A 12,020-nucleotide genomic window follows, 5' to 3' on the forward strand; every position below is an offset into this window, starting at 1 on the left:
ACACTGGGGATCGAGCCCACAACCCGGGCATGTGCCCTGACCGGGATTCGAACCGTGACCTCCTGGTTTATAGGTAGATGCTCAAGCACTGAGCCATGCCGGCTGGGCCTGCTCAACATTCTTAATTGGTTCTCTGCCTACTGTTCATCTTTTAAAGATCGTGTCAAACCTTCCTTAAAAAAAAAAAAGCTTTGCCAGTGATGAAGACTATACCTTGGAGGAAACCCAGCTACAGCATCAAGTCCTGCAGATGGTCAAGTTCCTGACCTGATAGGTCATGGGTAGGCGAGAAGGAAACTTCAGTGCACATGACTGTTACCGAGTGAAGGAAGTCATTCGGAAAAAGTCAACACTGTGAAGACAATAAAAAGATCAGTGGTTGCCAGGGGTTAGGGGAGAGGCAGGGAGGACTAGGAGGCACACACATTTTTAGGGCAGTGAAACGACTCTGTACGCTATAATGGTGGACCTGTCATTCATTACACATTTGTGCCAACTCCTAAGCTCTACAACACGAAGCGTGAACCCTAAGGTAAACTATGGACTTGGGGTGGTAATGATGTGTTAATGTAGGCTCTCCCACTGGAACACATGTACCAGTCTGGTGAGGGATGCTGGTAACGAGGGAGGCTATGTACGGGTGGGGGTAGAGAGCATGTAGGAAGTCTCTGTCCCCGACTCTAAAGTTTGCTGTGATCCTAAAATTGCTCTCCAAAATAGCCTATTTGAGAAAAAAAAAAAAAAAAGCAGAGAGAAGAAAAGCGAATGGGTGTACTCAGAGAGAGGAAGGGCAATGGAAAAAGAAGTTTGCAAAGGAACTGCGCACCTTCTCTATCCGCCTATCAGAGTGGGAAGTACAAGAGCAGGCAGGAGACCTGTGGGGGTCCTGCTGGCTCACAAGCTGCTGGGGAGCCCACCCCGCCTTTGGGGGGTCTCCATCGAAAGGCGGTTAGAATGAGACAGGGGCTCTCCATGTTCCTTCTGGTCCTAAGATTCCAGACGGGCAGCTAAGGGCCACCCCTTCCCCGTTTTCTCCTTCCACCCCGACCAGCCACGCTGGCTAGAAGCTGCCCTTAAAGGACAGCGCGCTGCCTGCCGCCCCCCCCCCCCCCCCCGCGTCCCAAAGCAGCACTCGCCCCCGCGACTGCGGACCGAAGGCCGAAGTGGAGGCCCGAGCTCAGCGGAGAAAAAGGCCAGAGGAGCCTGCAGACTGATTGATTGACAGGGAGGAAGGCCCTGAAGCCTGATTGATTGACAGGGAGGAAGGCCCTGAAGACTGATTGACAGGGAGGAAGGCCCTGAAGCCTGATTGACTGACAGGGAGGAAGGCCCTGAAGACTGATTGACAGGGAGGAAGGCCCTGAAGACTGATTGATTGACAGGGAGGAAGGCCCTGAAGACTGATTGACAGAGAGCGCTGCGCGCAGGCAGAAGGAAGACCAGGCCGTGCAAGGCGGCCGCGGCGCCGGCGGCGGAAGCGGCGGAAGGCCGGGGATGCTGAGAGCCAATTGGCAGGCGGAGGGGGCGGGGCCCCCATGCCGGGAGGGAGGGGCGCGGGGCGTGCCCGCGGGCGTGACGTCACAAGGGGCGGGGCGCCTCGGGGTCTCTCGGCCGGCGCGCGGGCGCACTGGCAGTCGCTGTTTGGGACGCGGGGCAGCAGCAGCGCGGTCAGTGCTCCCGGTTCGCGGTGACAGCCGGTCCTCTCCCGGCGCCCGGGACGCATCGGGCGCGCGCCCCCGTGTATGTGAGCGCGACTCAGGGCAGAGGCGTCCCCTCGCTGTCTTTTTTTCTGCCTTTTATCCACCGAAGCGGGCAGCGCGCACGCTCGCCTGCCTGTCGCCCCTTTGGGAGCGGGGTTGGTGTGCGGAGTGGTTCGTCTTTTTTTCTTTTAAATCCGTGAGCTTTTTTTTGCGTGTTTTTTTTTTTTTTTTTGCTTTTTTTTTTTTTTTTTTTTAAGGGCTCGTTGCCATCGGCCTGGTTTCCTTGGTCCCTGACTAGTCGCTTTCTGCCCCTCCTCGTGCCGCCCCCGCCCAAGGTCGCCCCTTGCCCGGCCCCTGCCCCTGCCCCGGGGGTGGGAAGCTGGTCCCGCTCCCTCCCGCCCGCGCCTCCGCAGCCGTCCCGCACCTGCCTCAATATGAATGGGGTCAGCGACCCACCTCTTTTTATAAAAGATATTAAGCCCGGACTGAAAAACTTAAATGTCGTCTTTATTGTCCTGGAGATAGGTAAGTGAGGTCCGCAGCCCAGCCCGCAGCCCCTGTGCGTGGCGGGGCAGGAGGGACGGGCGCCGCGGCCGCCGCGGGCTGAGGGCTCCCCTCCCCCTCCCCCGCGCTCCCCTCCCCTCCCCCACCCACGTGGTGCCGCCTCCCCCTCCCCCTCCCCCCCAGGGCTTGGATCCGGTGGCCAAGCCAGGGTGCCGCCTCTCCCCACCGTTCAGGTGCAGTCAGTTCCCGGAGGTGGCGTTGGGAGCCCGTTTGGAAGTCCTCGCCCCCTGACCCCGCGCCCCCCTTTGGTTTTCAAACCCCCTTAGGACGCGTGACCAAAACCAAAGACGGCCACGAGGTGAGGTCCTGCAAAGTAGCCGACAAGACGGGCAGCATCACCATTTCCGTGTGGGACGAGATCGGGGGGCTCATCCAGCCGGGCGACATCATCCGGTTAACCCGCGGGTAGGTGTGCGCGAGGGGGCGGGGCGGGAGCTTCCCGGGGTGCAGGCTGTGGGCTCCCCATTGGCGGACGCCCGGGCCCGACGAGCCCTCCAGTTCCACGTCGGTGCTGCGGACCCCTGCGTTGGTCCTGGTGGACCGGGAACCTAGGCCCCCCAGCCCCCCTGCCCTCCGACCTCAGGGTGCAGCTTAGATCGATCTTTCAAGGCTGCTCTGGGATCCCTGAGTCTAAAATAGATTGAGAAGAGTCACATAGTCAATATTTTCTCTTTCTCATAAATTATTTAATATAGTTGTCAGGTTTTGTTTTTTTTTAACTCCCGTTTTAATGACTGCCAGCATTTTTGTGCATATTTTATTTAGAGGGAAAGTTGACAATATCTGGAAGGCACATTCTGGAACGGCACTGCTTGTGGCTTACCCTGTAAGACCAGTGAGGTGCAAATCCCAGAATGATAGGCAGAGAACGTTTGGCAGAAGGACAGCTGGGTCTTCATCCAGAAAAGTCCGAAGATGGGCTTTGGAAAGTCCTTTAGCCCAATCTTCTTGTTTTGTTTGTTTGACAGACTGCCTTTAGAATTTTGCTAAATCTTTACAGGAAGATGAAAGGCCAGAAAAGGGTCTTAAAAAAAAGATGTTGGAAGCCCGGTCCACAGGATTGTAATGTATTGGTCCTACCTGTAAGACAAGGGGATGGACATGGACGCTGGCCTAGTCAGTGGAACCTCAGGGAAGAGTTGGGTAACTGAGGTGGGGGCCCTTTGGTGATAGCTTACAGGCCTCCCAGCCTCAGGAAGTGAGGCAGTCTCACCAGAGAAGGAAGTGGGAGTCAGGACTTAGACATTTGATTCTCACACACTGACTCATGGGGACACTGTCTGTTCAACATCCACATCCTTAACCTACACAGAGCATTCCTGCCTGGGAGGGTGCGGTGGGGATTTGCATAATTAAAGTTGTTTGGGCTGCCAAAGCATCTTATCTAGTGATTCACAGTATTTTTTTATACACTGTAAACAGCATCTCCTTCCGAGGATTTCATACTTTTGTAGTCAGAGAAAGTACATAGGTGTGTGCACCCCAAAAACGGGAAAAACCAAATTCAGTAGCTGTCCAGTACTTACAGGATTTTAAGGAATATAGTTACCAAGGAGTACAATTTAAAGGAAAATTCAAAACTAAAGGAACTATTACTACTATTTCCTAACTTCAGTGTGACCTGGAAGTTACAATGATCTCTTCTATAAAATGGGGATCATTACACCTTACTTTCTAACATAATACAGCCATTGTGAGGCCCTTAAAGTCTGGTTGGATCTAAGAAAAGTGGCTTTTGAAGAAAGGTACACATTTAAATGAAGGTAATTTGAATATTGATATGTTTATCAGAAAACCCTGCAAATGTCCATCTCATTCCTGAAACAGTGAAATGTTTTAATTGCAGTAACTTCAAATTTTTCTCAAAATATGCATTAATTTTTACTTAGTGAGGTGAAATAGTACACTGTCTTCTGAGTCACTTCTTATCCAACATGAGATGGGTGAATGGTATCTTTAATAAGTTACCCATTGCTATAAATTAAGATAAATATATAATGTGGAACTAGCAAATTTTTATTACCTATGTTAAAAGGTGAACTATCACTATACGTAAACAACATTTAATTACAACTTATTCTAAGTCATGAAGTTACTGGAGTAGTTGTACAAAGATCACTGGAAACCAGACCTTAGACTAGTTTTTATAATATTGATTAATTTACAGTTTTTTCTTAGATATATGTATAGGGTTATTTTTATCTAAGGATTTTGTCTGCATTCAAAATTGTTAAGAGTAAATAATGGTTCACCCAAGTTGGTACTAAAAATCGCAAATTTTGAAAGGTAGATGTGTGAAAGATTTGTGATCTTAGTTTTTTTAGCCCTGGAGTAAATTTTACCAACTTTTTTTGTAGCTTGGGAAACCTATGTGTTTTGTGGAAGTAAAGGAAAAGCAATTATATCCATTTCTGACTAGACCAAGTAAACGAGTATAAAAGAAAACCCGAGGGTATTGATTTTATATTTATCCTGTGGTTAAAAATAATTTCTGCTTGAATCTCTGCAATTGTAAGTTCTTTTGTTAACTGACCAAAGATGTGATCCTTGGGGTATAACAGTGCTTGCTTTGCAAAAAGACCCATTTTCCAGAGTTAGTTACAGTTTAGATCAGTGGTTGGCAAACTGCGGCTCGCGAGCCACATGGGGCTCTTTGGCCCCTGGAGTGTGGCTCTTCCACAAAATACCACGGCCTGGGCGAGTCTATTTTGAAGAAGTGGCGTTAGAAGAAGTTTAAGTTTAAAAAATGTGGCTCTCCAAAGAAATTCCAATCGTTGTACTGTTGCTATTTGGCTCTGTTGACTAAGGAGTTTGCTGACCACTGGTTTAGATGATTATGTGAAAATCTGGCAGTAGAATTTTCTTTGTGTTTTTCCTTAGTAACAAGTTAAAGTTCGGCTCATTAATTGTATTTGATTTGCTATGGTAGACACATCCACACCCAATACAAAAAATATGGTATAAAGACTTACCTGATGACCTATTTCTACAGCACTGATGTTTCTTTTCTCTCTAGGTATGCATCCATGTGGAAGGGGTGTCTGACACTTTATACTGGAAGGGGCGGAGAGCTTCAGAAAATCGGGGAGTAAGTACGTTTTGTGTAATTGAAAAAATCACAAATTTCTACTAAAATGACTGGTAGGTACAAACGGCAAACCTTTTCCTGGGCTTGTTTCCGACGGGCAGCCCGCAGGCCGTCCGCAGCCTGCCCGCAGGAATAGCTTCCCGTGGAGGGGTCCGTGGAACAGCTGTGGACGTGCGGGTTTGGGGAATGAGCTTCTCCAGTGTCATTAGTGTCCTGTGAGGTGGCTTCTGTCGTTGAGCGAATTGCCAGATAAGAACCGAGGTGTAAGGTTTGGCCATGAGTTTACATGTTCTTTTTCTCTGTTTATGGGTGAAGATGTCCTCATGGTACAAGGACTTGAGGCAGCGCCCCCCGGAGTGCTGTGTTTATCCACAGGCTAGGTCCCGCCCAGGCACGCGGGCTGCCAGGCACTGCTTGCTGCTTGCTAATCTCCACCCTGACTTGGAGGGGCCATCCTCTCTAGGGGTGTAAAGGTAACGCAGCCCCCATGCTCGCCTAGACCTGTGGGAGGTACTCATAAACTGGGGTGTAGGCACTGCATCCATCCTTGGTCCGTTCTGCCAGGTTAATGCTTGGACAGCTACTTCATGCCCACTGAACCAGAGGATATTTGGAGAGAAGCCACAGCGGCACCCAACAAATAAAGGTGTAAATAAATAAAGGAAATTTCTCTTCCCTAACTGCAGGGTTAGGATGCTTTGTGTGGAAAAATAATCTTGCCAGCTTTTTTCTTTTTAGTAAATATATTTTTACTGATTTCAGAGACAAAGGGAGAAGGGGAGAGAGACAGAAACATCTAAGATGAGAGAGAAGCATTGACTGGCTGCCTCCGGCACGCCGCGTATTGGGGATCGAGCCCCCAACCCAGGCATGTGTCCTGTCCGGGAATTGAACCGTGATCTCCTGGTTCAGGGGTCGACGCTCAACCGCTGTGCCATACCAGCCAGGCTCTTGCCAGCTTTTATTTTTATTTATTTATTTTTATTTTTTTAAATATATATTTTATTGATTCTTTACAGAGGGGAAGGGAGAAGGGCAGAGAGTTAGAAACATTGATGAGAGAGAAACATCGATCAGCTGTCTCCTGCACACCTCCTACTGGGGATGTGCCCACAACCAAGGTACATGCCCTTGACCGGAATCGAACCTGGAACCTTCCAGTCCGCAGGCCGACGCTCTATCCACTGAGCCAAACTGGTTAGGGCTCTTGCCAGCTTTTAAAGATCAGAAACTGGTAACACTCTTTGGAGGAAAATTAGGATCCGCTTATGGCTTAGGTTTGCATTGAGAGTATTATCGGAGCAGTGAAAGGGTTTCACATCAACATTCCTGAAAGATTGGGCTCCTGTCCTGACCTTCCTGTGTAGAGAAGTGTCTGTCATGGAGCTCAGTTGAGTGAAGAACCACTGGAGGCCACTCAGTTCCTAGTGACTTAGCTTTGTTAGGGTCAGCCTAGCATTTACCCAAACCAGTTCTCACTTCTTATCTGTGGGGTGAGGGGCTTGTGTATAATGTTAATACAGCCCACAGTCAGCTTACAGGAAGCACTGGGATGGACTGTCACTGTGGTAGCCAGCTGTCTGTACTGATGCCTCAGCACCCACTCCTAACCTTGAATGATTATCTTTGCAGATTCCCAGCGCCTGGTCCACAGGGGACTGGATGAGAGTGTGTGGATGGGTCAGTGCTAACCCATGACCAGTGCTGGAGGACCCGCTCTGGAGCCCCGAGTCACGTGGTTGCGTGGCCTCAGCCTGTGGGAGGACAGGACAGATGTGTTTCTGTGTCCTTGCTCTGACGTGATTGGTTTTTGTGGCACAGAAGAGGAACTAAAATGCAGAGTAGAATGTCCCGCACATTGTAGGCAGTCGCGTATTTGATGCTTTTATGGGACATGCGCATGGAGGATGTTTCCGTTAGAATAGGGTTAGTTAGCATGTTGCTTTTTAGTTAGTTTGTTTGATACCTAAATTCTTCCTTCCTGTCACTTACGCATGTTAGATAAAGAAAGGTTGATTGTGTCAGAAGTCATTTACCTTTTGCTTTATTTTCTTTCAGGTTTTGTATGGTTTATTCAGAAGTGCCAAATTTCAGTGAACCCAACCCAGATTACCGAGGACAACCCAACAAAGGGGTAATTAAAGTCTACTTTTATGACGAGGCTGACTTTGACTGTGTGCCATAATTCCATGGCGACATCGCCAACCCTGGCATACCCAGAGTGTAATGAAGACAGTCTTAAAAGTCATGTAAAGTCCTTTTTATTCTGTTGGCTCTGTGAGTCAGAATACGTTTCTGTCGTGTCATATATTTAAGTGTCTGTGCCTTTTAGCACTTCGGGGAGTGGGGAGTAATATCAGGAAGTAGAATAAAATGAAAGGTTTGGGAAACGCTCATGAGTATTTTACATTGAATGGACTTGGTTAAATATATTAAAAATTTAAGAAAACCTTAAAAATTAAAAAAGGGAATGGATACAACATGTTATAATAATATAAAAGTGTGTTTTTGAGTTTTAGTCTTCATTTGGTTAAATTAAAATATTTTTTTTAGGCACATAGTGAACAGAAGAATAATTCCATGAATGGTAATATGGGTACAGGTACATTTGGATCAGTGGGTAAGATTTTTTTTTTTTCATAATTGTAATCAGGTGTGAGAATTCTAGAATACCGTTTATGAAAGCTTTAGGGGAAAAATTGGTCATTAGGCATAAATTAGTTCTAAAAGGGAACTACTGGTAACCAGGGAATTCCCAAACAGCTGGTTTTCTAGAAAGCAGATACGCTTTAAGCTAACTTGTTGAGCTCATTCTGTACTGAAACATTTGGGCCGGTTCCTGGGAATAGTGGTGAACGTTGGCTAATAATATAGAAGTCCACGTTCCGGAGAGGTGTCATTTCTGTAGCCTAGTGACTGACAGGGGCAGAGTTACTGTTATTTTTAGGCACTGGAAGCCTTTTACCTTCAGACTAATAACTCACCTTCGTTTTCCACATGCCGATCGCTGCCCCTTTAAAAGATTAGCGTTTATCCTTCAAATACCCTTACATGTCATGTTCATGGTTTTTGCAGCCGGGTGGAAGGTTTTTGGAAGTTTGCTCCTTAAGTAACTGAGGAGAAGCCTTTTGTGACCAGAATTTATTTCGGCTGGCTGTTACTCATTTGAGCTGGTAGCTGATCACCGCACTGCGGAAACTTCTTTAAAAAGTTAGAATTACGTTCTCTTGGATCCTTATGAGCCATATTGGAGCCCAGTGTCAGGACTCGCATGCCACTTGCCCTTTCTCTGTCTTCCCTTGTGGTGTAGGCAGTGCATTATCTATACTCTCCCTACGCGACCTGTTTCTCATTCTGTTGCCCAAGTTGCTCTTTTTTTCCTCTCCCTGTTAGTATAGCATCAAGTCCATATATTTCCAATAGTCACATCTATACTAATAAAAGGGTAACGTGCTAATTAGACTGGATAGACTGGACGTCTTCCGGACATCCTCCTGGATGTGCTTCTGGACAAAGCCAAGGTGGTGGGCTGAGGCAGAGGCAGTTAGGGGCGATCAGGCAGGCAGGCAGAGCGGTTAGGGGTGATCAGGCCGGCAGGGGAGAGCGGTTAGGGGTGATCAGGCCGGCAGGGGAGAGCGGTTAGGGGCGATCAGGCCAGCAGGGGAGAGCGGTTAGGGGCGATCAGGCCGGCAGGGGAGAGCGGTTAGGGGCGATCAGGCCGGCAGGGGAGAGCGGTTAGGGGCGATCAGACAGGCAGAAGGTTTAGGCGCAATCAGGCAGGCAGGTGAGCGGTGAGGAGCCAGCAGTCCCGGATTGTGAGAGGGATGTCTGACTGTCGGACATCCCTCCAGGGGTCCCGGATTGGAGAGGGTGCAGGCTGTGCTGAGGGGACCCCCTCCCCCACACGCACGAATTTCGTGCACCGGGCCCCTAGTGTTTGAATAAACCTAGAACTTAATGGGATATCCCCCCAGGAGTTTAAAGGCATTTGTTTTCCCCGATATTACTTGTAAGCATTAATGCCATGTGTGAGACTGCAAATAGGTGCACCTCTATAGATCAGTATCTGAAAATGGTGATGAGTTTTTATGTTCTTTTTTAGGAAATGGGGTTCAGCCCAGCCCAGAACCACGGGGATGCCAGTTTTCCTTTGCTGGTAGAAGCAATGGCCGGGGGCCTGGGAATCCACAGCCAGCTGGAGCAGCTGGTAATCAGACAGGCACGGCCACAATAAGTAATGGCAGGGACCCTCGGAGAGCCTTGAAAAGATGACCGGTGCCAAACACCCACATGTAGTGTGTAAACTACGTGCCCTACTTGAACACTCACTGCACTTTTATTTATGGTTAACTGTGAACACTGTTCTTTGTCGGTTTCCTTTTATGTTTCTGGTTTGTTAACAAGAGTTGTTTGCTTTTATAGCAAGACTGTTAAGCTGCTCGAGTCTCCTGTGGAAGAATGGGAACACGCTGAAACGTAGGGGTGTTGATTTCTAGAGCCAAAATGTCTTTGGGTAGCCTCAACAGCCCGCCCCCAGTCCATGGGGGCGCTCCTTAAGACATCAGCATTACAGCCTCTGTGAGTCTATCTTCTGCGGACAGTTTGTAATATTTAAAATAAGGCTTAGTGGGGGCTGTTCTCTGTCTTAAAATCAGACATTGCCAACTAAAGTGATAACCAAAAAAAAAAAAAAAAAAAAGGGCCACCAAAAACTTAATCAATGCTAACTGATTTGTGAGTGTGTGTGACTCCTGGAATGACTGGCTTCTTCAATGAGTGACTGCTATTAAGGTTTTTCCAAGGACTGAATCATCCTCAACTCCTGTTTTATACCAAAAAAAAACCCACCATATTCTTTACCAGAATTATAGACCAGAATCCGATCTGGAGTCTAACCAGTGATTTTTAGAGGAAAGCTGCGTGCACTTCATGGCAGGACAGTCTCATTCATTACTCTTTGTGATCATCGTTGTGCATTATACTGAAGGAGAATTTTAAAACTGAGGCCTTGAATAGTTATTTTTTTGAAACGATCACGTCCAATATTGAAGTACAATTTGAAGGCGGTATCAGCCTAATGAACAGGGATCTGATTATTGTTAAGAATTAGGGGAAGTGCACAGAGGGAAGGCCATTGGAGTTGAATCCATAGAGAAATGGGCCATCTCCTGTCACAGAGCCCTAGGTTCCTGCAGAAACTCAGCCAGCCTCGGTGCTTTCTTGACTTGAAGGGTGTGTGTGCGCTGTGTGGTGTGCGTTGTCAACGTTCCTGAACTCACATTACCAAGCCTTATCAGCAAAAGCTAAGAAATGGCTCTCTCTCAGACGGGAAGACAGCTTTATTCAGAAATGTACGAGTTTGCTTCTGTGTTGTAAATGCTCCCCGGGTCCACTTTCCATTGTAGGGTGGATAACTGGTCAGCTTTCCTTTGTTAGAATTCTACCTTGATGATGTCTTGAATAAAAATGTGCATTCGTGGTAACAGACCTCCTTCCTCTGCTCTTTCAGCGACTTGCAGCGAGAGCCAGTGCGTGGTCACGGTGCCTGCACCCTGGGGACTGCCCGGCGCTCCGTGGCTGCTGTGTCTCTGTCCCCCCTTCACATCACAAAGAACTGAAGTCGACTTTGTTTTCTAAAAATGCCATAGAGTTTGAATATAAAGTCTGCGCCAGGTTACTTCTTTGCTCTAATTGAGTGTATGTAACAGATATTTCAGAGATATTTCAGAAACGTTGGCGCATGTATTGGGCAACTGTGAGGAGAGTTCGGGGTGGACGAAATCATGAACCATCTCAAGGCGTTTACCTGTATGGTGTGTGGCCCTTGGGTAACTGGGGTTTATGTATGCACAGGTGGGGCCAAAGCAGGGTTACAGTTGTGAGTAGGCAAAACAGTTTATTCTTGTGTTATTATTGTGTTATTTCCCATATGAGCAACTGTAACCCTGCTTTGGCCCCACCCTGTGCTATAGAAAAGTTCTTTATGTATGATGATTATAGTTCATTTGGCTTCATGACTAATATTTTCTTTTTTTTTTTTTAATATTTTTTATTGATTTTTTTTACAGAGAGGAAGGGAGAGGGATAGAGAGTTAGAAATATCGATGAGAGAGAAACATCGATCAGCTGCCTCCTGCACACTCCCTACTGGGTATGTGCCTGCAACCAAGGTACATGCCCTTGACCGGAATCGAACCTGGGACCCTTGAGTCCGCGGGCCGATGCTCTATCCACTGAGCCAAACCAGCCAGGGCATGACTAATATTTTCTTAAGATGCTCACAAAATTACAGAGATTGTGTACAAATGAGGGTATCATTTTTTCTTTTAAATCAGGTCGTGGGAGGAGCAAGAACACTTGTTTGTGGGAGAATGTCGTGTAACAGGTGATTTTTAGGAGAAAGAAAAACCTCAGCCCGTGCTGTTGTAGTTGACGCTTGTCGTTATACTCTAACCTTGTTCTGTGCTTTGTATCATCTATTAACAAGTTTCTTTTTTCTCAAGGGAAGCCTCTAAAACGCAAACACAGGGAGTGTCCGTCCGACGCGAACTCTCGCCTTGCCGTCTGCCTGGACGCACTCAGCACGAAGAGGAAGAAGGTTCCCCGCCTTCCCCTTCCTGGCGCTCGGCTTTCAGCTCACTGTCAAACAAGTTTAAACACCTCCTGAG

At 47.7% G+C, this 12,020-nt stretch overlaps 1 protein-coding gene across 4 annotated transcripts; it reads left to right on the plus strand.

Moving 5' to 3' along the window:
* The first annotated feature begins 1,609 nt into the window (after positions 1-1,609).
* On the plus strand, positions 1,610-11,097 carry NABP1 (nucleic acid binding protein 1). 4 transcript variants are annotated; one of them, XM_080667788.1, is made up of 7 exons: positions 1,993-2,225; positions 2,531-2,669; positions 5,281-5,352; positions 7,411-7,486; positions 7,906-7,972; positions 9,455-9,559; positions 10,862-11,097. In XM_080667788.1, the coding sequence occupies exons 1-7, from the start codon at positions 2,135-2,137 to the stop codon at positions 10,987-10,989; spliced, it is 678 nt and encodes a 225-aa protein (XP_080523914.1). In that variant the 5' UTR covers positions 1,993-2,134; the 3' UTR covers positions 10,990-11,097. The 4 variants fall into 4 exon arrangements, with proteins under 4 accessions (XP_080523912.1, XP_080523914.1, XP_080523911.1 ...); XM_080667786.1 differs by lacking the exon at positions 10,862-11,097 and having other exon boundaries at positions 1,610-2,225; positions 9,455-10,838; XM_080667785.1 differs by lacking the exon at positions 7,906-7,972 and having other exon boundaries at positions 2,026-2,225.
* Positions 11,098-12,020: the final 923 nt, after the last annotated feature.

This window comes from Plecotus auritus (assembly GCF_963455305.1).
Source record: "Plecotus auritus genome assembly, chromosome: 5".
Taxonomy (NCBI): Eukaryota; Metazoa; Chordata; class Mammalia; order Chiroptera; family Vespertilionidae; genus Plecotus; species Plecotus auritus.